General features: G+C 45.4%; 2 protein-coding genes across 4 annotated transcripts; one reads left to right on the plus strand and one right to left on the minus strand.

Annotated features, from left to right (window-relative positions):
* Positions 1-155: 155 nt before the first annotated feature.
* On the minus strand, positions 156-7,509 carry ndufb10 (NADH:ubiquinone oxidoreductase subunit B10). Its single transcript, XM_033041060.1, is given in 5 exon segments — positions 156-416; positions 2,218-2,357; positions 4,954-5,092; positions 7,229-7,292; positions 7,294-7,509. Coding segments are annotated over 5 exon segments (621 nt in total). The 5' UTR covers positions 7,474-7,509; the 3' UTR covers positions 156-318.
* Positions 7,510-11,675: 4,166 nt separating this feature from the next.
* On the plus strand, positions 11,676-24,804 carry rpl3l (ribosomal protein L3 like). Of its 3 annotated transcripts, none has more exons than XM_033041056.1 (10): positions 11,688-11,820; positions 12,566-12,758; positions 13,780-13,948; positions 16,028-16,163; positions 17,474-17,660; positions 19,815-19,975; positions 22,053-22,154; positions 23,375-23,470; positions 24,097-24,216; positions 24,667-24,804. In XM_033041056.1, the coding sequence occupies exons 1-10, from the start codon at positions 11,818-11,820 to the stop codon at positions 24,724-24,726; spliced, it is 1,227 nt and encodes a 408-aa protein (XP_032896947.1). In that variant the 5' UTR covers positions 11,688-11,817; the 3' UTR covers positions 24,727-24,804. The 3 variants fall into 3 exon arrangements, with proteins under 3 accessions (XP_032896949.1, XP_032896947.1, XP_032896948.1); XM_033041057.1 differs by lacking the exon at positions 11,688-11,820 and adding an exon at positions 11,870-11,889 and having other exon boundaries at positions 24,667-24,803; XM_033041058.1 differs by lacking the exon at positions 12,566-12,758 and having other exon boundaries at positions 11,676-11,820; positions 24,667-24,803.
* Positions 24,805-26,417: the final 1,613 nt, after the last annotated feature.

Consider the following 26,417-nt stretch of genomic DNA (forward strand, 5'->3'; position numbering starts at 1 on the left):
TCTAAATGACAACCACTGATGTGAATGCTGATTAGGAGGTTTCCTTAACTTGCAGGATGACTAATTGAGACATCAAATCAGCATTACTGTCCCCACACTTGTACTTACTGCAGGCCACAAGGACTAAAACATCGAAAGTATTGACAAATCATGGCTTAAAGGTTATGCATTATTTATTATTTAGTAGGTCCATGTATCATAATCACATTGATGCGAAATTTAAACATTCTGCACAATTCGAACATATTCAGACTGTACATAATAGGTGATTATCACAATTTTTTTTTAATTGACTTAACAGATGTCTGGTGGGTGTTTTTATGCTTCACCTTTCTCCTTTTCCCTTTCCTCAATCATTCGATGTTTCTGTTTCATTAGACATTTCCTGGCACTGGCATAAGCCCCAAGATCGCCATCTGAAAGGGAAAAAGTGAACAAGGGAATCTGATTTTTTTTTTTTTTTTAAACTCAATTCATTTGGGTTTTTCATACTTTAGGAAAAATTGTTTAAAAAAAAAAAAACAATGCAACTGGTTAACAACCGGGAATTATTTCAAAAAAATTTACATACTTCTGAAACAGCAAACTAGGTAGGGGTGCTATATCTCTTTTAACAATGTTATTTTAATCTCCTCGACGGAGATGCGACTTTTTCCGTATCGTATCTCCGTTCGCACTGCGGCCTAACATCGTGGAGCTGCCGGCCTCTTGCTGGGGATCGACTTTGGGAGCCCCAACAGCGGGAGCCTGCGGACTTAACATGTGGAGCACGTGGTCCCTATGTCAGGGATCGACCGGGAGCTCCAACCGTGGGAGCCTGCGGGCTTAACATGTGAAGTTCATGGTCCCTTGGTTGGGGACCCATGTTGGGAGCTCCAAGCCACAGGAGCTTCAATCACTGACTGCGGTTGATTCGACTGCCCCGACCGCGGGAGAAAATGAGGGAAGAAGATAAGACTTTATTGCCTTCCATCACAGTGTGCTTGGCTAATAAATTCTTTGCATATCTTTAAATCTGTTCCACTCCAAAATAGTCTATTTCAGTAGGGAATAAAATTTGGATGGTTCAAAACATTTTTGCCAGACTAAATTCAGCAGTATTTTAATATAATGGTGCTAGAGTAACTCGGCAAGTCAGGCAGCATTTCTGAAGAACATGGTCAGGAGACGTCTTGGGTCGAGAAATCCTTTATATACTTGACTGGTTACTCGGATCGTTGCTGCAAACACTCAAAGGAAGTATCCAATTTTAGACGAGGATTCCAAAACCGTACATAGTTGAGGGAGATGTGAGGGTGGAGGGTGACAAGGAGGTACAAAAGAACTTCTAGAGAGGGGTGGGAGATGAGCAAAAGAAAGGGGGAAGAGGACAGCCTTCTCCCCTCCCATCACTCTGAAGGGTTGCATCGTGAAACATCTGTCCGTTTCCTTCAGATACTGCCTGAACTCCCGAATTTGTATTTCTCCAAATTCTACCACCTGCAGTCTCTTGTGTCTACTACACTAACTTTCCTCAGATGCTGCTTGAACGTGTTTTTCCAGCATTCATTTATTTCATTTTTCTCATTTTGATCTGTAAACACAGGCAATGGATGAACAGGAGCCTTGGTTACGATTTGGTCATTGGGCAGTGGTGAGCAAAAGTAGATATTGGTTGGAAGGTGGGATGCTAGCTGGGAAGGCAGGTGAATAGGCACAAATAGAAAGCCAGAGGTAAATTGCAGCACTCGGCTTGATCAAGTTAGTTTTCTTATTCAAGTAGAGATACACAAAACAGTAGATGCTAAAATCTTGCATAGAACACGAAGTGCTGGAGTAACTGTAGGAAGGAACTGCAGTTGCTGGTCTAAACCGTAGTCACAAAATGCTGGAGTAACTCAGCATGTCAGACAGTTTCTTTGGAGAAAGGGAATATGACATTTTGGGTCTAGTCATTTTTTAAGACTGTCCGAAGAAGGGTCTCGACCCATAAGGACATCCATTCCTTCTCTCCAGATGCTTCATGCTCTGCTGAGTTACTGCAGCATTTTGTGTCTATCTTCAGTATCTGAAGGATGTAGATAGACTATTTCGGGTCGGGACCCTTCTTCACTCAAGTCTGAAGCCTGACCCGAAACAACACATGCCCACATTCTCCACAGATGCTGCCTGCCCCGTTGAGTTACTCCAGCACTTTCGGTTCTTCTCATTCAAATGATTATGTCGTGAGTTACTTACATCTTGACTGGTAACCTTTTGCTGCCTCCTTGAATTGCTCCAGCTCTTTAGCGCAGTTCTGGACATGGCTCTCACCTTCCCTTTGATGACAGGCTCTCAGACGCTCCTGGAGAATTTTAATAATCTCCTGATCAACCTTGCTGAAGGAAAAAGTGCAGGTTAAATTAAAATTAAAACAAATAAAAGTGTTCCTTGTTTTTAGAAAATGTACTAGTTTAGAACAGTACATGCTTTAGCAAACACTGAACATTAGATATCCATCAAATGAATCCCTGGCTGAACTTGAGAACCAGTTGTTCATTAATGTGACTTTAAAGGCGTCACAGGAACAGTAGATGTAGAATAATCGCATGTAACATTGCCTACAAAGTAATGAACTACAACATGCTTAAGTTGTGACAAATTTCCTCCCTTGTTGAACAACACAGTGGTGCTGCTGGTAGTCACTGCCTCACAGCACTAGAGACCTGGCAGGGCAGCCGACTCGCAGCACCCACAACCGACCATTCCATCTGCCACTTCTCTGCCCACTCTCCCAACCTGTCCAAGTCCTTCTGCAGAGTCCCAGCTTTCTCTACACTTCCTGCCCTTCCACCTATTTTCGTATCATCCGCAAACTTGGCCACAAAGCCTTCAATCACCTTGTCCAAATCATTAATACATAACGTGATGAGTAGTGGCCCCAGCACCGACCCCTGTGGAACTCCGTTAGTCACTGGCAGCCTACCAGAAAAAGCTCCCTTTATTGCCACTCTTTGTCTTCTTCCATCCAGCCAACCTTGTTGTGTGAACATCCCACTTCACCGGAACATTGCCAAACCAAAATTAGTTTGCAAAAATAGCCCTAACAGCTACGTGGAACAGCAATGCAACTGGTAGTGCCGCTGCCTCACAGCACCAGAGACCTGAGTTCGATCCCGACCTCGGGTGCTGTCTGTGTGAAGTTTGTACGTTCTGCCTGTGACTCCGTGCTCCGGCTTCTTCACACATGTTTGCAGGGGCAAGTAGATGTAGAATAATCGCATCTAACATTGCCTACAAAGTAATGAACTACAACATGCTTAAGTTGTGACAAATTTCCTCCCTTGTTGAACAACACAGTGGTGCTGCTGGTAGTCACTGGCTCACAGCACTAGAGACCTGGTTTGGGGTGGAAGATTGCAACCTTCACGTGATCCGCCCTGTTTCGACAAATGCAATCAACCTGGCGTACACAATCAAGTAAGATCAATTTGAACAAGTTGCCCTACAACTTTAGGCTGTGCACGCCATATGCAAGAAGACCTGGTTTGATCCTGACCTTGGATGCTGCCTGTGTGTGTGTGTGCAGTTCTCCCTGTGACCGCGTGGATTTCCTCCGGGTGCTCTGGGATCTCCAAGATGTGCAGGTTTAGAGGTACATTGGCCTCTGTGAATTGTGCAAGGGGAGGATGTGAACGTGGGATATGTTAGAACTAGTGTGAATGGGTGATCGATGGCCAGCGTGGACCCAACGGACCTGTTTCCATGCTGCATCTTTCAATCAATCAACAAGTACATTCTCCAAGACACCAGTTCTCCAAAACTTATGTTCACAACCGAATACTTGTTGAGCAGAGGGTGCTGAAAAATTAGGTGCATAATAATGAGGGAATGAAGAACGATTAAGTAGAGGGTTCCTGATATAAAATATCAAGCTGTGCTTAGCTTCATAACAAATTTAAATGCTTTTAATTATTTTTAGAACGCTATTAAACTATATTGCTCACTTCAAGCATTAGTGCATCTGCATCCTTCAATCATTTTTGTGATTTGCTCAGTCAGAACCTTATCAAAGTTTTTTTTAAAAGGCAGAGATCATTGATAAAGGAAAATGGAGAGAAAAGATCACGGGGGGATCAGATCACAAGTAAATTACTGGAAATGAACCTTTTCAAAAGTCACATTAGTGGCTGAAAATTACTGACCCTGTCTCAATTAGTTTGGTTTAGATATACAGCGTGGGAACAGGCCCTTCAGCCCACTGAGTTCACGGCAACTACAAGTCAAGTCAAGTTTATTCGTCACATACACATACGAGATGTGCAGTGAAATGAAAGTGGCAATGCTCGCGGACTTTGTGAAAAAAGAAAAACAAACAACCAAACAAACAGAATCACATATTCTTTTACATGTTAAATATTGTGGGCGGAAGGAAAAAGGTTCAGTAAAGTTAGTCCCTGATGGGATAGGAGTTTACAGTCCGAATGGCCTCTGGGAAGAAACTCCTTCTCAACCTCTCCGTTCTCACAGCATGGCAACGGAGGCGTTTGCCTGACCGTAGCAGCTGGAACAGTCCGTTGCAGGGGTGGAAGGGGTCTCCCATGATTTTATTGGCTCTGGAGTTGCACCTCCGGATGACAATCACTCGAACTATCCTTGGGACAATTTGCAGAGGCCAATTAACCTCCAAACCTGCACGTCTTTGGAGGAAACCGGAGTACATGGAGAACTCGCGCGGTTACAAAGAACGTGCAAACTCTACAGACAGCACCCGTAGTCAGGATCGAACCCGGGTCTCTGGCACTGTAATGCAGCACCTCTACCTGCGCCATTCATTAAATCTAGAGAATACCAGCATTTATCTTGTTTAATGCTTGAGACTACGGAAATCATTGCCCAACTACAAGGAAAATTATGTTTGCCCCACTGGCAAAACGATACTTTCAGAATTTTATTCTATGAGACCCCACCCTGAAAAAAATAACAGATACATACTAATCCCGTCTCCACTGCATCTCTGCTTCATAATAGCAAAGGTAGTCACCCAGCTGACAGTCAATCAGATCAGGCACCCGTCTGAAATTCTGGTGGTAATAATTAAATGTATGCTTTTTCTGCTGCCGTTCCACCCATTCTGCAAGGAAAAGGTAAAATAGCCATCAGGATTTAAGCAAGTACATGTTCAACATCGCCCACAGAAACATACAGAGACTCGGTTTGTACTCGCTAGAATTTAGAAGATTGAGGGGGGGATCTTATAGAAACGTACAAAATTCTTAAGGGGTTGGACAGGCTAGATGCAGGAAGATTGTTCCCGATGTTGGGGAAGTCCAGAACAAGGGGTCACAGTTTAAGGATAAGGGGGAAATCTTTTAGGACTGAGATGAGGAAAACATTTTTCACACAGAGAGTGGTGAATCTCTGGAATTCTCTGCCACAGAAGGTAGTTGAGGCCAGTTCATTGGCTATATTTAAGAGGGAGTTAGATGTGGCCCTTGTGGCTAAAGGGATCAGGGGGTATAGAGAGAAGGCAGGTACAGGATACTGAGTTGGATGATCAGCCATGATCATATTGAATGGCGGTGCAGGCTCGAAGGGCCGAATGGCCTACTCCTGTACCTATTTTCTATGTTTCTATATTTTCTTATCTGATGGATTTGCAGTTAATTTGATGTATATCAACACACTATATCTCTGCTCTATAAACCAGTACCTGCAGTCATCAAGCTGAAATGTATCTTTCTCTCCACAGATGCTTTTGCCTTTCCTAATTGTGGAAATCTGTACTGCATGGGCAGTAGACAAAGCTATAACATATTTTCTACAGATCACGATATGACAGAACTTTATTTATCCCAGGAGGGAAACTGATCTGCCAACAGACACAAAATTAAAGTGAGGAGTGGAAAGGATTGAGGATTTGCAAAGATTGGGAGGGCTCAGTCTACACTATGACAGAAGGGGGAGCGGTTGCACAGTTTGATAGCCACAGGGAAGAAGGATCTCCCATGGCGTTCTGTGCTGCATCTTGGTGGAACCAATCTGTTGCTGAAGGTGCTCCTCAGGTTGACCAGTGTGTCATGGAGTGGGTGAGCTGGATTGTCCAGAATGCTCCACAGTTTTGAGGAGCATCCTCCCCTCCAATACCCACCTCCCATTAATGCAATTCCGCCCCAGGACTGAGCCAGTCTCCTGATGAGTCTGTTAATCCTGTTGGAGTCTGCGGGAGGATTACCAACACCAACTAGAAAAACAATGGAGGACCTGGTGTGGGAGGACCGCCGTGCGAGGGAGGAGTGGGTGGGAGGGTTTAAGAGAACAAGGGGGGACTTGGGATAGGGGTACTTTGTAACTTTGTAAGTGCCCTTTATACAGCGACTATTTGCATACCTTGGGTATGCAAGCAAAGAATTTCACTGTGACTTGTCACATGTGACAATAAAATATTCAACTCAATTCAACTATCTCACTGTGTTGGCTGTCCTGCTGTGATTATTGGATATCCCGCTGTCAAAGAACATTGAAATCCTTCTGAAGGCAGTGACTGGGGTAAAGAAGCTGGAGACACAGAGAGAGTAGCAGGAATTGGCACAGTAAGAGTTTGACATGATTGTATTTATAATAATAATAATAATAATGGATGGGATTTATATAGCGCCTTTCTAATACTCAAGGCGCTTTACATCGCATTATTCATTCACTCCTCAGTCACACTCGGTGGTGGTAAGCTACTTCTGTAGCCACAGCTGCCCTGGGGCAGACTGACGGAAGCGTGGCTGCCAATCTGCGCCTACGGCCCCTCCGACCACCACCAATCACTCACACACATTCACACACAGGCAAAGGTGGGTGAAGTGTCTTGCCCAAGGACACAACGACAGTATGCACTCCAAGCGGGATTCGAACCGGCAACCTTCCGGTTGCCAGCTGAACACTTAGCGTCCAGCGTTATGTGCTTGGATTGCACGCACAGCAAAGCCATTCCCTGTACCTCGATGGGGTTGACATTAATAGTAAACCTAATGCGTCGGAAGGAACTGCAGATGCTGGTTTACACCGAAGATAAGAATGCTGGAGTACTCAGCGGATCGGGCAGCATCTGTGGAGCCTCAAGAAGGGGGCCCGTTCATTTTTCTCCAGAGATGCTGCCTGAGTTACTCTAGCATTTGGTGTCTATCTTCAGTAATAAACCACTCCAGCCGAGTGTTGGTGTGTCCGCAGCACCTTGCCCGGCACTTGGCCACTTGTCCCCGGCCTCCCGCACACTCACCTCTGAAGGTCGTGACCGGCAAATCGACCGTGTAGTGGAAGAGTTTGCTAACGATGACGGCGGGGGTTGGGCAGCCCGGTCTGCTTGTCCACGGCCGGGGTCCGGCTGGCGGGCTGCTGGTAAACGTCCTTGTCCCCAGTCCCCAGGCATGGCGGCCGCCCTGTTGCAGGATGTTCCTGCACCGACACACTCAACATGGCGGCCGCTTCTGCTGCAGGATGTTCCCGCGCCGACACACTCAACATGGCGGCCGCTCCTGCACCGACACACTCAACATGGCGGCCGCTTCTGCTGCAGGATGTTCCCGCGCCGACACACTCAACATGGCGGCCGCTCCTGCACCGACACACTCAACATGGCGGCCGCTTCTGCTGCAGGATGTTCTCGCGCCGACACACTCAACATGGCGGCCGCCCCTGCGCCGACACACTTAACATGGCGGCCGCCCTGTTTCAGGATGTTCCCGCGCCGACACACTCAACATGGCGGCCGCTCCTGCGCCGACACACTCAACATGGCGGCCGCCCTGTTGCAGGATGTTCCTGCGCCGACACACTCAATATGACGGCCGCTCCTGCGCCGACACACACAACATGGCGGCCGGGTCTGCGCCGACACACTCAACATGGCGGCCTCTCTGCTTCAGGATGTTCCCGCGCCGACACACTCAAAATGGCGGCCGCTCCTGCGCCGACACACACAACATGGCGGCCGGGTCTGCGCCGACACACTCAACATGGCGGCGCCTGCTCATAAGGTCATCAATGATAGTAAAATTAGGTCATTCGGCCCATCAAGTCTACTCTGCCATTCAATCATGGCTGATCTCTCTCTCTCCGACTAACCCCATTCTCCTGCCTTCTCCCCATAACCCCTGATAGCAGTCTGAAGAAGGGTTTCGGCCCGAAACGTTGCCTATTTCCTTCGCTCCATAGATGCTGCTGCACCCACTGAGTTTCTCCAGCATTTTTGTGTACCTTGGATTTTCCAGCATTTGCAGTTCCTTCTTAAACCCCTGATAGCCATACTGATCAAGAATCTATCTATCTCTGCCTTAAAAATATCCCTGACCTGACCTCCACAGCCTTCTGTGGCAATGAATTCCACTGATTCACCACCCTCTGACTAAAGACATTTCTCCTCATCTCCTTCCTAAAAGAACATCTATGTTTCTATGTTTCTATTTTTAATCCTGTAGCTATGACCTCTGGTCCTAGACTCTCCCGCTAGTGGAAACATCCTCTCCACATCCACTCTATCCAAGCCTTTCACTATTCTGTACTTCAATAAGATCCCCCCTCATTCTTCTAAACTCCAGCGAATACAGGCCCCTGGCCGACAAATGGTCATCATATGTTAACCCATTCATTCCTGGGATCATTCTTGTAAACCTCCTCTGGACCCACTCCAGTGCCTAAAATTGCTCACAATATTCCAAATGTGGCTTTTGCATACAAGCCCTCTTGAAATAAGCTTGGTTTCTTTACTACCGATTCAACGTTTTTGGAATCCTGCACCAGTACTCCCGAATCCCTTTGCACTCCGATTTCTGGATTCTCCCCCCATTTGGAAAATAATCTACGCCTTTATTCCTACTACCAAAATGCATGACTGCACACTTTGCTGCACTATATTCAAAATCAAAGCCAAATTTATTTGTCACATGCACCAACTAATTCACATTGAAATGAATTTGCCATGCAGCGAAACAGTTGAAAAAAAGCACTCACAATACACAATAGAATTTAACATAAACATCCACCACAACATTCTTCACTGTGGTGGAAGGCAACAAAGATCAGTCAGTCCTCCTCCTTTGTTCATCTGTGGTCGGGGCCATAAAGCCTCCGTAGGCGCCGCTATGGACGGCCGGATGTACAGTCCCTCTCGTCGGGATGATCAAAATTCCGGCGTCGGGACGGTCGAACACACTCTGCAGCTTGCAGTGCCCGAATCGGCCACTTTCTTACCGGAGACCGCGGCTACAGGATGTTATAGGCCGCAGGCCGGCAGTCGGAGCTCTTCTCCGGTGATCCCTGGCAAGGGATTCCAGACTCCGGATGGTAAGTTTATGACATGCCCGCGGCTGGATGCTCCGCAGACCACAGCCCCTTGATGCTAAAGTCACCAGGCCAGCGATCGGAGCACTCCTTTCTGGTGGCCCCCGCAAGGGTTCGCCCTGGTCTGCGATGGAAAATTCCACGCTGAGCCCGCTGCTGAAGCTCTTGGCCCGACACCGGGAAAGGCCGCTTCAATCCAAGCTGTTAGACTGCGAGAGAGGAGGTGGAGAAGCGACACAGAAAAAATCGCCTCTCCGTTGAGGAAGTGACTGAAAAACGTTTACCCCCTTTTCTCCCCCACCACCCCCCACATAAGACATACAGAGAGACACTAAAACAAACATTTGGACCTTCTAAAAAAAACAAAAAAAGTCGAAATAACAAACACGCCTGCTGGCAGGGCAGCCGACTCGCAGCGCCCACAACCGACCATTCCATCTGCCACTTCTCTGCCCACTCTCCAACCTGTCCAAGTCCTTCTGCAGAGTCCCTGCTTTCTCTACACTTCCTGCCCTTCCACCTATTTTCGTATCATCCGCAAACTTGGCCACAAAGCCTTCAATCACCTTGTCCAAATCATTAATACATAACGTGATGAGTAGTGGCCCCAGCACCGACCCCTGTGGAACTCCGTTAGTCACTGGCAGCCTACCCTTTATTGCCACTCTTTGTCTTCTTCCATCCAGCCAACCTTGTTGTGTGAACATCCCACTTCACCGGAACATTGCCAAACCAAAATTAGTTTGCAAAAATAGCCCTAACAGCTACGTGGAACAGCAATGCAACTGGTAGTGCCGCTGCCTCACAGCACAGAGACCTGACTTCGATCCCGACCTGCGGTGCTGTCTGTGTGAAGTTTGTACGTTCTGCCTGTGACTCCGTGCTCCGGCTTCTTCACACATGTTGCAGGGGCAAGGAAGAGTTCAGGAGGGGGCACTCCACTTCTGTGCAATGGGAACAATTCAACACAATCATTATGATGAGCCAACGTAATAGAATCCAGGCAATACTTTAAGACAAGTAGTGAAGATCTCAGAGTGAACAAAAAATCTGTTACTCAATTACTTTCGGAAAAATTGCAACTATGTTTAGGTCATTGGGTCGTAAGTAATAGGAGCAGAATTAGGCCATTCGGCCCATCAAGTCTACTCAGCCATTCAATCATGGCCAATCTATCTCTCCCTCCTAACCCCATTCTCCTGCCTTCTCCCCACAACCCCTGACACTGTACTAATCAAGAATTTATCTTTCTGCCTTAAAAATATCCACTGACGGCCTCCAGAGCCTTCTATGCAAGGAATTCCACAGGTTCACCAACCTCTCACTAAAGATTTAATTAGTTTAATTGGTTCATCTTTTTTGAAAGAAAGGTGGAAGCAATGTACATATAATGTTAGTTGTGAACAATAATCGGATCTTTAAGCATTGAGACACATCATTCTCCACCCTCTGGGTGGCAGCAGTGTATGTGGGAAGCTCCACAAATGTCAGTGACTAGCCCTCGAGGAAACTACTTCAAAAGACATGTGGGTTTGTAGATTAATTGGCTTCTGCAAAATGCCCCTAGTGTATATGGAGCGGTTCAGACATTAGGATAACATAGAACTAGTGTGAAAGGGTGATCGATGGTCCGCGCGGACTTGGTGGGCTGAAGGGTCTGTTTCCATGCTGTATTTCTAAACTAAACTAATCTAATCTAAACATGTTTGTTGCACCTCCTTGTCCCAGATGCAATTGGTTTTGTTAGATGTGAAGAAGCTACATGGAGGCCATGCCGAGCATCGATCACTCTTTCACACTTGTTTTACTTTCTCGTCCACTCCTTACACACTCGGGGCAATTTACAGAAGCCAATTGACCTACAAACCCCACACACCTTTGGGATGTGGGAGGAAATGGAAGCACCCAGAGGAAACCCACACGTTCAGAGTCAGAGAGGTATATCGCGTGGAAAGAAGCCCAACCCGCCCACAACGCCAACACGCCCAACATCTACACCAGTCCCACTGCGAGAACGTGCAAACTCCACACGGACAGTGCAGCACCCGAGGCCGTGATCAAACACAGGTCTCTGCCGCCGGACTGTTTTCAACATTAACACAAGTTGCTGTACATTAATAGGGCCCAAAATAAGGATGACAAAATGGTCATGTGTGGGTCTTGGGTGACTCATCGACCCTGAACCCGCATTATCTTTAGAGGCAACGCCATACATATCATTTGACTAACACTATTAATATTCATTTTATTTTCAGGAGTAATATATCCCATGAAGGAGTATGGAACAAACTAATAATCTTCGGTTGGTGCCAGGGGATATCTGTCAATCAGTGAAGGCAGGCACCTGGTGTTGAGCCACTGCTCTGCTGTCAAACGCGATCTGCCTCTCTGCCCCTGAAATCAATACACAGGGTAACAGAGCCAGGAGCTAAATTTGTGATTGAATATTAAGTAACGTCTTAAGTATGATCTTATTTCAGCACTTAGAAACTGCCTCTTTCAGCTGCTCACCACCGCACTGTCCACACCATGGTTTGTAAGATTTCTCTTCATTTTTAAAATGTGTGACTGGCCACGGGAATATTTCCTCCCGGATTAACGGTAAAATTGGTCGTGAATGTACGTTTTCCATTGCTCCTATTTTTACACGGGTCATTGCGAGCTTCAACGGAACATTTCCCGGGAGATTAGGAGCGAAATAGAGAGAGTACAGAGGAGATTTACTAGAGTGTTGCCTGGGTTTCAGCAACTAAGTTACAGAGAAAGGTTAAACAAGTTAGGTCTTTATTCTTTGGAGCGCAGAGGGTTAAGGGGGGACTTGATAGAGGTATTTAAAATGATGAGAGGGATAGACAGAGTTGACGTGGATAAGCTTTTCCCATTGAGAGTAGGGAAGATTCAAACAAGGGGACATGACCTCAGAATTAAGGGACAGAAGTTTAGGGGTAACAGAGGGGGAACTTCTTTACTCAGAGAGTGGTAGCTGTGTGGAATGAGCTTCCAGTGGAAGTGGTGGAGGCAGGTTCGATTTTATCATTTAAAAATAAATTGGATAGGTATATGGACGGGAAAGGAATGGAGGGTTATGGTCTGAGTGCAGGTAGATGGGACTAGGGGAAAATAAGTGTTCAGCACGGACTTGTAGGGCCGAGATGGCCTGTTTCCGTGCGGTAATTGTTATATGGTTATATGGTTTCTTCATGGCGGTGGGTGTTCGTCAGGGTGACGGGGTGTTTTAAAAAAATATGTATATTATTAATTGGACTTCCGTTTCCAGTCCCATAGGAAATTTTCGGCGCCCAGACATGGGCACATGGGATTCCTCCCTCGCAAGCGAAGTAGCAGGCACAGGGGGAAGGTTAAAACCTGGCCGAAGGACGATGCAAGCAAGCCGGTGCATCTGACTGCCTTCCTGGGATACAAGGCCGGGATGACTCACATCTTGCGGGAAATACACAGACCAAGCCAGAGTAAGATTCCACCTCTTTTACAGTTCGGTTCTGGTTATATTAATGCAGGATGCAGGACAGAACGCCAAAGGAGATCCTTCTTCCCTGTGGCTATCAAATTTTACAACTCCCAGCCTTTCTGTCGTGGGGTAGACTGAGACTGACTCCCCTCCCCCAATGTTTGCACATCCTTCAAGCCTTTCAACTCGTCACTTTAATTTCATGTTTCATTTATTTTGTGTTTTGTGTATTTTATGTTTTTACGACTGTTGGCAGATCAATTTCCCTCCTGGGATAAATAAAGTTCTGTCGTATCGTTAATGTGTCACCAGAGCTATGAAAAGTTAGACAGTAAACCCTCGTTGTTACAGACCTCTTTATAGAGAATTTTGGTTATAGCGGACTGTCTCTTTAATAACGCAGGCTGCTAGTTACATGGTGGAGCCTATTAACATTGACAAGGCATTGAAGTTGACAAGCAATTGCCACTTAGGGTGGCACAGCAGTAGAGTTGCTGCCTTACAGCGTCAGGGACCCAGGTTCGATTCTGACCATGGGTGCTGAGTTTACGGAGTTTGTACGTTCTCCCCGTGGCCAAGTGGGTTTTCTCCGGCTGCTCCGGTTTCCTCCCGCACTCCAAAGGCGTACAGGTTTGTAGGTTAATTGGCTTCGGTAAAGTTGTAAATTGTCATCAGTGTGCGGAGGATAGTCCTAATGTACGGGGTGATCGCTGGTCGGTGCGGACTCGATGGGCTGAAGCGTGCTGTAAGGCAGCAGCTCCACCACTGATTAGCCCCTAATTTAAAAAAAATGAATTCATGAAGCATTCAATTGATTATTGACATTTTTCATGTTGTGGTCCAGCAGTTCTGGCACCATTCCTTCTGCTTCATTTGCAATGCATTGCATTTTGGTGCCATCTTCTGTGACGCAGTTGTGGCCTTTCGGCCCAGTGCCAAGGCCCGACGTTCAACACAGCTGAGAGCAAACGCACATCGCACCCACCGTTCCATACTTGAGCTGGAACCCTTTAATATTTCAGAGACGTCAAAGCGAGAAACGGTGGAGGCTGTTACGATCATCGATACCCCGCCAATGGTAGTTGTCGGGATCGTCGGATATGTGGACACTCCCAGGGGACTGCGTACGTTTAAGACAATCTTCGCCGAGCACATTAGCGATGAATGCAGGCGCCGATTCTACAAGAACTGGTAATGAGAATTCTTCTCGCTTTTTAAAATTAATTTTGCCTTTATCGAGTTCTTGTTGAGTTCTTGTGGTGTCAGGTTAAAAGGAGAGACCACAAAGTTTCAATCCCATACTTATTTGACGCCCCCTTGTTGTTACAGACCTCTTTTTTAAGAATTTTGGTTATAGCGGACTGTCTCTTTAAGAACCCAAGCTGCTAGTTACATTGAAATTGACAAGGCATGGAAGTTGACAAGCAATTGCCACTTAGGGCGGCATGATGGCACAGCAGTAGAGTTGCTGCCTTCCAGCGCCAGGGACCCGGGTTTGATCCTGACTACGGGCGCTGTCCGTACACGGGTGTTGTACGTTCTCCCTGTGACCGCGTGACCGTCTCCGGGTGCTCCGGTTTCCTCCCACACTCCAAAGACGTGCAGGTTTGTAGGTTAATCGGCTTTTGTAAATTCTCCCTTGTGTGGGATAGATGTAGTGGTATGGGGGTCGTTGGTTGGTGCAGATTCAGTGGCCGAAATCAGTCACTGATTTAGAGAGAGCCCTTAGCTCACCCATCCACTTGTAAAGAGACAAATTGAATGATAGAGTTCCCTTTGCCTGGGGTCCAGCCCTGGAACATGTATCTTCTTGTCTGATTATCAGACTGATTTGGAAAGGGCTGTTAGTGGAACAAAAGAGTCCGAACAACTGTAGTCCCAAGATTTTATAACATTCTGCTGCGATATGCTCAGTTCTAAATTCTTTGTGCAACTCTCCAAAGTAATCCTGTAATCCTGAATCCCAATGTGAAGTGGACAAGGGTAAAACAAGGCAAAGAAGGGTAATACAGGTATGTTAAAAAAATATATGCAGGAGCTGCAGGAAGATGGAGCTGGTACAAAGTGGGGCATTAATAGACACAAAACACTGGAGTAACCCAGCGGGTCAGGCAACATCTCTGGTGAACATGATTAGGTGACGCTTCAGGTCGGGACTCTTCTTCAGATCATGTTTAGTTTGGTTTAGTTTAATTTAAGTTTAATTTAATTTAGTTTAGTTTAGTTTAGTATAGTTTAGTTTAGAGATAGATACAGGTACCTTGGGGTGCAGCTTGACAGTGAGCTGAACTGGAAGTGTCATATGGAGGCGGTGTACAGGAAGGGACAAAGCCGACTGTATTTTTTAAGGAGGCTGAGGTCATTTAACATCTGCCAACCCCTACTGTGCAGTGTCTACCATTCAGTGGTGGCCAGTGCTCTGTTTTTTGCTGTGGCCTGTTGGGGAGATGGCGCCCGTATAGCGGATAAAAACAGACTGGACAAGCTAATCAGGAAGGCCGGCTCAGTGGTCGGGGCTGAGCAACGAACGGTCCAGCAGGTGGCAGAGGCCAGAACTCTGAACAAACTAGGTTCTATAATGACCAACCCCACTCACCCACTCCATGCCCTGAAGGTGATCAAGAGCAGCATCTTCAGTCAGAGGCTGATTGCACCAATGTGCAAAACTGAGAGACATAGGAAGTCCTGTTTACCAGCTGCTATAAGGTTATATAATGCGCATAAATAACTGCACTTTTTTTTTTTTTTTTAATTTTTTTAAATTAATTGTATTTTAACTTGTATTTTAACTTGTATTGATACAGCATGGCAACAGGCACTGCGGCCCACCGAGTCTAAACCAACCATCGATCACCCGTTCACACTAGTTCTACATTATCCCACTGTCAGATCCATTCCCTACACACTAGGGGCAATTTTACAGCGACGATTTAACCTAGAAACCCGCGCGTCTTTGGGACGAGGGAGGAAACCGGAGCACCCGGAGGAAACCCATGCGGTCACAGGGAGAACGAGCGGACTCCCCACAGACAGCAACTGAGGTCAGGATCGAACCCACATGTCTGGCGCTGTGGGGCTGCAGCTCTACCCGCTGCGGCACCGTGCCAAGGTCCTTGCTCCTCTCCTTTTCCTCCTAGATCCAATTGGAAAATCCAAGCAGGTGATGTAACTATTGACGGGTGTCATTGCTTTGCCTGTTAAGCTGAATAATTATTAGTTATTCCAAACAGAGTGCACTGCGGTTCACGCCATGTCTCCACGTACAACCAGGTACAAGAGCAAGAAGAAAGCTTTCACTAAATACAGCAAGAAATGGCAGGATGAAGTCGGGAAAAAGCAACTGGAGAAAGATTTTGCATCCATGAAGAAATATTGCAAGGTCATCAGAATCATTGTCCATACTCAGGTGAGAGCAGTTTTATTCTACACGCAGCTCCATTGTGGATAGTGCGTACGTACACAGGTACGGAGAATGGTCCCGGGGATGATTGGGTTATGGTGCGAGGAGCGTTTGATGGCACCGGGCATGTACATGCTGGAGTTTAGAAGGATGAGGGGAGATCTTATTGAAACCCACCAGATAATGAAAGACCTAGATAGAGTGGGTGTGGAGAGGATGTTTCATGCAGTGGGAGAGTCGAGGACCAGAGGGCGCAGCCTCAGAATAAAAGGATGTAACTTTAGAATGGAGAAGAAGATGAATTTATCTTGCCAGAGGGTGATGAATCTATGGAATTCATTGCTGCAGACGGCGGTGGAGTATGTTTCAAGCGAAGATTGATTGGTTCTTGATTAGTAAGGGTGTCATATGTTACAGGGAGAAGGCAGTGGAATGGGGTTCAGAGGGCAAAATAGCTCAGCCATGATTGAATGGTGGAGCAGATGCGATGGGCCGAGTGGCCTAATTCTGCTCCTATGTCTTAAGGTCTTCTGCTGACCATTCCCAATTCTAATTCCACCTGCCCGCAATTGGCCCTGATCCCTCTGAACCTGTCCTATCCATGGACCTGTCCAAATGTCTTTTAAATGTTGTTCATATACCTGCCTCAACTGCCTCCCCTTTAACAACCTTAAAAAGCAGATGGCGACAAAAACTGTTAAAGGTAAACCGTGGCAATCGATAATTGATTCGTCAGACGATAGTGGCAATAGATCTACAATGAGCACACACGTTGCTCAGTGCTTCTCGGGCTCCCACTCACAGAACAGTGGAGAGTTAGCACAATTATACATTTTTATTTTCAGTAAAACACTCGTACCAAGTCTGAATATGGCATGACTGAAAGATTCTGTAGCCTTTCAGAATATAAGAAAAGCTGGGTCCAAATCAAGCTCATCCAATAACAAGTTATTACTTATCTCTGGGGCGTCAGCTATTTTTTCGATCTAGGTTTCTTTCTGGCCTTGAATGAAGCACATGTTATTACTGTAGGATTCCATCTTAATTTCCTTATTGAAAAGACAACCTGTCCTCCATATTGTGTTCCATATAATTTACAAAGTCATTCAGACTTGGCACCGAGCTATTCTTTTGTTCTACTAGTCCATGCTTTTGTAGAAGAACGACTCAATTTTAGATTTGACTATTAGATTTGACTATTAGCTCTTTCACCCCGGCAGCTCGTTCCACTACTACACTGAGGGACAACTTTTTATATTAAATTTAATGTTTATATATTATATATAATCTTGACGATATTCTTTCTCCCCCATTAGATGAGGCTACTGCCTCTGCGTCAGAAGAAGGCCCATGTCATGGAAATCCAATTGAATGGCGGAACCATTGCAGAGAAAGTGGACTGGGCTCACGAGAAACTGGAAAAACAAATCTCAGTACAGAATGTCTTTCATCAAGATGAAAATGTCGACGTGATTGGCGTCACCAAAGGAAAGGGATTCAAAGGTATTGTAAATACTAGGACACGTAGAATTCTTCTGCACTTTTTATAATAATGAGGGTGGCAGAGTTGCTGCCTTGCAGCGCCAGAGACCCGGGTTCCATCCTGATGACGAGTGCTGTCTGCATGGTATTTGTACATTTTCCCCGTGACCCGTGTGGGTTTTCTCTGGGATCTCAGGTTTCCTTCCACACGCCAAAGACGTGCAGGTTTGTCGGCTAATTGGCTTGCTATAATTGTAAAATCGTCTCTAGTGTGTGTAGCATAGTGTAAGCGTGTGTGGAACTTTGGTCGGTGCGGACTCGGTGGGCCGAAGGGCCTGTTTCGGTGCTGTATCTCTAACTTAACCAGAACGAGAGCTAAATTACCCCATTTTACTCCCTCCCTCCCATTCTGAATCTGACCTTTCTGTCCTGGGCCTCCTCCATTCCCAGAGTGAAGTCCAGCGTAAATTGGAGGAACAACAGTTCACATTTCGCTTAGGTAGTTTACACCCCAGCGGTATGAACATCGACTTCTCTAATTTCAGGTAGTCCTTGCTTTCTCCCTCCTTCCCCCCCCCCCTTCCCAGCTCTCCCACAGCCCACTGTCTCCGCCTCTTCCTTTCTTTTTCTCCGCCCCCCCTCGACATCAGCAAAGCTACTAGAGGAGCTCCTCTATAATCTTTGGACATCAGTCTGAAGAAGGGTCTCGACCCAAAATGTCAAGTACTCCTTTACTCCATAGATGCTGCCTCACCCGCTGAGTTTCTCCAGCATTTTTTGTCTACTTTCCATTTTAAAAACATCATTTTTAGTAAAAGTTGGCAAGATAATTATAACTTTCCCTCGTCTACACCCCCTGTATGATTCAGGAACAGATGTGGATTTCGTGACACTGGTTGTAGCAATGTTACAAAATTTTGAGATTTTAAAAATCAAGTCTGTAATTTATCCCATCAGATAAAGCATAAAAATAAGTTTAATTTGACACCTAATTCACTTTCATATCTCAAGTATTTAAAAAGTTATGGCCATTTTCATACTCGGAAATGAGCATCTTGTTCCCTATTGATTTTCTATGGACATAACAAAAAAGTTGTGATCGTGAACAGTCAAAAGCCCATAACTTTCTTAAAAATTAAGAGAACTGAATGAAATTTTCAGTTATCATAGATTGAAGCATTCTGAAACAAATATAAAATAATCTTACTTGGATGACCTGAAATTAAAGCATATAATTAGTTAGTTACCTAATTGTAGCTAATTTCAGACTTCAATTACTAGATCTAAACATCTATCCATTTCTTAATAAATGATTAACATTTTTAAATAGCCTAAATGTCCAAATAATATTCACAAATAATTCACAATAAAACATGATTTTTAAATCTCATTTACATTAATTTATAGGCCAAATGGAAGGAATTCAGTGTTTAATTGCTGTAAATAAATGCCCATTTAAATCAGCTTTCCAGTGGGTCCCTGTGGAACGCGCTGGTTTAGAACGTTCACATTGCGGTAGATTTGTGCCCCAAATGCCCAGAAAAATACTGCGGGATATAATGGGCCCAAAATGAGCTACTCGCAATATTAAACTTTGTATAAAGGGATCTTTAGAAGCCCTTTTTAATGTAAAAATATACAACCTACCTTCTGCGGTTTGCTTTATGAGACCCTGCGGTTGCTGGCGGTCGCGGGTTTAGAGATGGATTTTTAAACTACTATAACTATTATTCAAGGCCTTTAAACCTAATAATAGCTTTTGCGACGGGGTCTTCCAGCGATTTTTCGTTAATAATTAACTAGGCTGAACATCTTCGATTTGAACAGCCTAGAGAAAATCGCGTTTTAAACCCGCCCCCCTCTAAACGGCGCCAAAATCGCGCACACCCGCAGCGGCAGATTTTCAAAGACGCTTCAGGTAGGCTTTGCAACATACCTACTGGTTGCAATCGTGGTACGGCCAAGAATCCCCGAGGGCAATGTTCATTCTGCCAATATATTAGATCATTTGGGATGAAGTCTTAGGAAAGCAATGAGATGTACTATGTACTAGTGACCAAGGCAAGGATGGAAAGCAGCAACTCTACCGCTGCGCCACCGTGCCACCCTATTCGAGTGTTAAAATGCAATCAAAGTGTAACTGGAACACGGACCGATTTCCTTGTTGATTCACAGGGGTTACTTCCCGCTGGCACACCAAGAAACTACCGAGGAAGACCCACAAAGGTCTGAGGAAGGTTGCCTGCATCGGGGCCTGGCATCCAGCTCGGGTTGGCTACACCATTGCCCGGGCGGGGCAGAAGGGATATTTCCACCGGACTGAGATCAACAAGAAAGTAAATGGTCAAACGTTGACTTGAGTGGTTGCTTGAACTGTTACAAGCATGTTTGCTGGGATGTGGGACTATATTGTAATCGGCTTGTACACGCTAGAATTCAGAAGATTGAGGGGGGATCTTATAGAAACGTACAAAATTCTTAAGGGGTTGGACAGGCTAGATGCAGGAAGATTATTCCCGATGTTGGGGAAGTCCAGAACTAGGGGCCACAGTTTAAGGATAAGGGGGAAATCTTTTAGGACCGAGATGAGAAAATCATTTTTTACACAGAGAGTGGTGAATCTGTGGAATTCTCTGCCACAGAAGGTAGTTGAGGCCAGTTCATTGGCTATATTTAAGAGGGAGTTAGATGTGGCCCTTGTGGCTAAAGGGATCAGGGGGTATGGAGAGAAGGCAGGGATGGGATACTGAGTTGGATGATCAGCCATGATCATATCGAATGGCGGTGCAGGCTCGAAGGGCCGAATGGCCTACTCCTGCACCTATTTTCTATGTTTCTATGTAATTGCAAGGGACTGCAGATGCTGGTTTATAACAAAGATAGACACAAATTGCTGGTATAACTCAGCGGGTCAGGCAGCATCTCTGGCGAACATGGATAGGCAGCGTTCCGGTCAGGACCCTTCTTCACACTGTCTGAATAAGAGTTCTCACTCTGAAATGTCACCTATCCATGTTCTCCAGAGGTGCTGCCTGACCCGCTGAGTTACTCCGGCACTGTGTTTTTCCAGAAAACTTCTGTTCCTTTAATTTACCTAATATCACTTCTTTCCCAGTGATATTATTTCAAGTTTGTTCGCCCCTTGGTTATGTACAACTTTTATTCTGCATTTAGTTCTTAACTGTGAAGCCAGGTGCAAAATATTTATTTGGCATCTCTGCCATATCCTTCCCCAATGTTAATTACCCAGCCATTCGGCCCATCGAGTCTGCACCGCCATTCAATCATGGCTGATTTATCTTTCCCACTCAACCCCAATCTCCTGCCTTCTCCCCATAACCCCTGACACCCGTAAAGATCCAGAACCTACCAATCTCTGCTTTAAAAATATCCAATGGCCTCCACCGCCATCTGTGGCAATGAATTCCTCAGATTCACCAGCCTCTGGCTACATTCGATGCATTGGCCTTTCTCCTGGAGAAAAGTAAATGTTTTTAAAAGTGATGTACAAAGTGGGATAACATAGAATTGTTTAACCAGGCGATTGATGGTCGGAGTGGACTCAGTGGGCCGAAGGGCTTGTTTCCACACTGCATCAATCAACCAATCGATCAATATACTAATGCAGCGTTAAATATTCTTCCAATACAAATCTGCCATTGGAAAATAAAATGAATGACTTGTGTTCAGTATTGTGTTCAGTTCTGAGCACCGTGTTATAGGAAAGATGTTGTCAAGCTGGAAATGGTACAGAGATGTTGCCAGAACTAGAGGGTGTGAGCTACAGGGAGAGGTTGAGAAGGCTGGGACTCTATTCCTTGGAGCGCAGGAGGATGAGGGGTGATCTTATTGCGGTGTATAAAATCATGAGAGGAATAGATCAGGTAGACACACACAGTCTCTTGCCCAGAGTAGGTGAATCGAGGACCAGAGGACATAGGTTTAAGGTGAAGGGAAAAAGATTTTATAGGAAACAGAGGGGTAAGCTTTTCACACAAATGGTGGTGGGTGTATGGAACAAGCTGCCAGACGAGGTTGCTGAGGCAGGGAATATCCCAATGTTTAAGAAACAGGTAGACAGGTTCATGGATAGGACAGGTTTGGAGGGATATGGACCAAACGCGGGCAGGTGGGACCAGTGTAGCTGGGACATGTTGGCTGGTGTGGGCAAGTTGGGCCGAAGGGCCTGTTTCCACACTGCATCGCTATGACTGTCCAAAATATTTTTGGTAGTGTAATCCAGGAAGATTGTTAGCCTGAATATGGCTGTGGAAATGTTTACGCCTGAGACATATGTCTTAATTCACTACCTTTTCCTAAAGATGGCTTCTTCGCTGAACCTCCAGTTTAGGTTAAACACATCTTTGCTAACTTTATGAATTGCCTGAGTGTTTTTTTACCCGTCACAATCAGATTTATCGCATTGGACAAAGTCTCCATGTGGAAGATGGCAAGGTAGTGAAAAACAACGCCTCCACCAATTATGACTTGACTAATAAGAGCATTACTCCAATGGTGAGTCTGTTTGAACAATCTCCCTCGTCAAAATATATGTGTAACTTATAACGTGTGATAATATAGATCTACCGTGAATAGGTGATTAGTGGTCTGTGTGGCCAAAGATTAATTGGCCGATTTAAATTTGACGGGTACATGGATAGGACAGGTTTGGAAGGGATATGGACCAAACGCGGGCAGGTGGGACTAGTGTAGCTGGGACATGTTGGCCGGTGTAGGCAAGTTGGGCTGAACGGACTGTTTCCACACTGTATCACTCTATGACTCTAAATCGCCAATTGTTTGTTGGGCGTGGATGATGTTGTCCAGACTCTGGAGTTTTTCATTTTCTTTTATAAATGGCGCCAATATATGGCGACGGGTACAAGAATTTCACTGTGCAGTGGATACGTGGATGAATGAATGAATGTTAATTTATTATTAATAAAGTATAACAAATAAAGTGACAATAAAGAACCATTGAACCATTGAGAAGGTGGGATAACATAAAACTTGTGTGAACGGGTCAGCATGGACCCAGTGGGCTGAAGGGCCTACTTCCATGCTGTATCTCTAAACTAAAACTCCAGAACCACGGGCCACAGTTTAAGAATAAGGGGTAAGCCATTTAGAACGGAGACGAGGAAACACTTTTTCTCACAGGGAGTTGTGAGTCTGTGGAATTCTCAGCCTCAGAGGGCGGTGGAGGCCAGTTCTCTGGATGCTTTCAAGAGAGAGCAAGATAGGGCTCTTAAAGATAGCGGAGTCAGGGGATATGGGGAGAAGGCAGGAATGGAGTACTGATTGGGGATGATCAGCCATGATCACATTGAATGTCGGTGCTGGCTCGAAGGGCCGAATGGCCTACTCCTGCATCTATTGTCTATTGTCTAATCTAAAATGGCACATTTTGCCACAATGACAGATGGAATCGATCTAACAAAATGATTGCTATCCTTCTAACAACTGTTCTGAACAATTTTGCTTGGAGTATTTTACTTCCGCTGAGTTACTCCAGCACTTTGTGTCCTTTTTAATTAAAATCACCGAATGCCTTACCATGTAAATGATGTGTATATTGTACACATGTTAAACAATGGTTGGTGACAATGTAGATTTTACTACCTATAGTTTTGAAACACTGGCAATGTTTTTCAGATATTTAGGTTCAAGTAACTGGTACAATCTTGTGGTTGCTGTTGTCAGGCTGATGGTGCCGTCCGTCTCTTCTGTTTCAGGGTGGCTTCCCGCACTATGGAGAGGTGAACAATGACTTTCTCATGGTTAAAGGCTGCGTCATGGGAACGAAAAAGCGCGTCCTGACCCTCAGGAAGGTACAAACACCGACTTCAGGGCAGCTCGATGAGACTTTAGACTTTTGAGATGCAGCGTGGTAACGGGCCCTTCAGCCGACCGAGTCCGCGCCGGCCAGCGATCACTCTGTACACTAGCACTATCCTACACACTAGGGACAATTTACAATTTACAGAAGCCAATTCATCTACAAACCTGTACGTCTTTGGAGCGTGGGGAGCAAATCTTTGGTGTCTTATTCTCCAAGACGTTGGGGAAAATGATTTCCCCCAGCTCAGTGGTTGCACGGTGGCGCAGCGGTAGAGTCGCTGCATTACAGCGCCGGAGACACGGGTTCGATCCTGACTACGGGTGCTGACTGTACGGAGTTTGCACGTTCTCCCAGTGACTGCGTGCGTTTTCTCCGGGTGCTCCGGTTTCCTCCCGCACTCCAGAGACGTACAGGTTTGTAGGTTCATTGACTCCAATAAAAGTGTAAATTGTCTCTAGTGCGTGAAGGGTAGTGTTAGTGTGGGGGGATCGCTGGTCAGCACAGACTCGGTGGGCAGAAGGGCCTGTTTCCATGCTGTATGTCTAAAGTCTACAGTGTACAAATCAATATACATGTCTCTGTTTAGACTTTGCTGAAATCTACTCTGTTTTGCAGTCCCTTCTCGTACACACGAAACGGAGTCAGCTGGAACAAATCGAGCTCAAGTTCATTGACACAACTTCGAAATTTGGCTGCGGGCATTTCCAGACACCAGAGGAGAAGAGAGCGTTCATGGTAGGCTCGCTTATATGTGCCCCAGCATAGTCTAGATCCACTGAGTTAATTTTAACATATCATTATAGAGCAACATAGAGTCACAGAGTCATACAGCGTGGAAACAGGCCCTTTGGCCCGACTTGCCCACACCCACCACAGGGCTGCCAACATTGGGTGAGAGTTGGGAGTGAGAAATAGCGAGAGACCAAGCCCAAGGGAGCGTAGTGACCGAGGGGGGGAGGGGGGTGGTTGTGGTAGGAGGATGTTCCCCCTCCCATTGGTACGGAGCTTTTGCAGTTTTCAGCTTGAAATTGTGCAATCTTGTGCATACTGTAGCGAGTCTTTTAACTTACACTTGAATGCAATATTTATGCTTTAAATTGGATTTGCTATGAATAAGGTTAAGCTAAATGTCGTTATTTATTGTTTGCGATTGTTTACATTTTTTTTGTTGTTTCCATTATTTAGGGCCCCCTCAAGAAAGAACTGGTACAAACAAAGGCCGGCACTCTGGCTGATTCTTCATAGGCACTGGTGTGCATCTCTGTGTCTGACACTGGGTCGGTGTTAAAGATAGTAATAAATTAGCGCACAACGCTCACTGTCTTTGATTTGTCATCTTGTCTTTATTGCTTCCTGCACAGTCGTGGTACTTTTACAAAAACAGGACAACATCAAACTTTATTTACGGTGGCGCGGCGGTAAAGTTACTGCCTTGCAGCGCTTCCAGCGCCAGAGTCACGGGTTCGATCCCGACTACGGGTGCCATCTGTACTGAGTTTGTACATTCTCCCCATGACTGCGTGGGTTTTCTCCGAGATCTTCGGTTTCCTCCCGCACTCCAAAAACGTACAGGTTTGTAGGTTAATTGGTTTGAGGAGACTGAGGAGGTGAGAAATAGGTGCTGTTCACCAGACTACACCAGATATACACAGCCTTCAGGGGTAACTATATATTTTTGTTTTATTTTAAAAATACTACATGCATACCTGCCATTCATCATTCTTTACACAAATGCCTTCTGGCAATAGACGACAAATACAAAGAGGATTCTTTAAAAAAAAATCAACGTACAATAATCAGGTTATTGCACTTAACACTTTGCCTTAAATAATATATTCACTGGAATTTAGGATGAGAAGGGGATCTTATAGAAACATGTAAAATTCTTAAGTGATTGGACAGGCTAGATGAAGGAAAAATGTTCTCGATGTTGGGGGAGTCCAGAACCAGGAGTCACAGTTTAAGAATAAAGGGTAGGCCATTTAGGACTGAGATGAGGAAAAACATCTTCACCCAGAGAGTTGTGAATGTGTGCCACAAAAGGCAGTGGAGGCCAATTCACTGGATGTTTTCTAGAAAGAGTTAGATTTAGCTCTTAGGGCTAAAGGCATCAAAGCATGTGGGACAAAAAGCATGAACGGGGTACTGATTTTAGATGATCAGCAATGATCATATTGAATGGCGGTGCTGGCTTGATGGACCCAATGGCCCATCCCTGCACCGATGTTTCTATGTTTCTAAAATGTGCAACATGCATGAATAAAAGAGGGACAGTTTGTACAAAGGCTTTACAATTCCACTTTTCTATTCCTGTGGCTGGAACAGCCCTGTAGAAAAATACCATAAATAGTTACATGAATATTTCTCAGGTTAAAAATATCTCCCTTTCTCTGACCCTCCTGCATATCCTTTACCATATAGTGTAGGATGGAATTGCAGATGTGTAAGAAAGAACTGCAGATGCTGGTTTAAATCAAAGGTAGACTCAAAATGCTGGAGTAACTCAGCGGGTGAGGCAGCATCTCTGGCGAGAAGGAATGGGCGACGTTTCGGGTCGAGACCCTTAAGGAACTGCAGATGCTGGTTTACACTGAAGATAAACACAAAATGCTGGAGTAACTCAGCGGGTCAGGCAGCACCTCTGGTGGAAAAGAATAGATGACGTTTCCGGGTCTTCTGAAGGTCTGAAGAAGGGTCTCGGACCAAAACATCACCTACTCCTCTTCTCCACAGATGCTGCCTGACCTGCTGTTACTCCAGCATTTTATGTCCATCCTTTTTCCAGTTATTCGTTTGTTGATGAAGAGACACTTGTTTAGATGAGGCACCAGATGTCAGTTTTTCAGAACTTGGACCACTCCAAACAAAGAAGCAGAAAGCAACATTTTCAGGGCTCACAAATTCTTGTTGCCAAAACTGCCACTGATGTACAAATA

Source organism: Amblyraja radiata, chromosome 22 (assembly GCF_010909765.2).
Source record: "Amblyraja radiata isolate CabotCenter1 chromosome 22, sAmbRad1.1.pri, whole genome shotgun sequence".
NCBI classification, from domain to species: Eukaryota; Metazoa; Chordata; class Chondrichthyes; order Rajiformes; family Rajidae; genus Amblyraja; species Amblyraja radiata.

Excerpts from the sequence above, each read along its gene's own strand:
- rpl3l (XM_033041056.1), top strand. Across the intron at positions 12,759-13,779 it reads AATACACAGACCAAGCCAGA|AGACGTCAAAGCGAGAAACG; the intron begins GTAAGATTCCAC and ends TTAATATTTCAG. Across the intron at positions 13,949-16,027 it reads CGCCGATTCTACAAGAACTG|GTACAAGAGCAAGAAGAAAG; the intron begins GTAATGAGAATT and ends ACGTACAACCAG.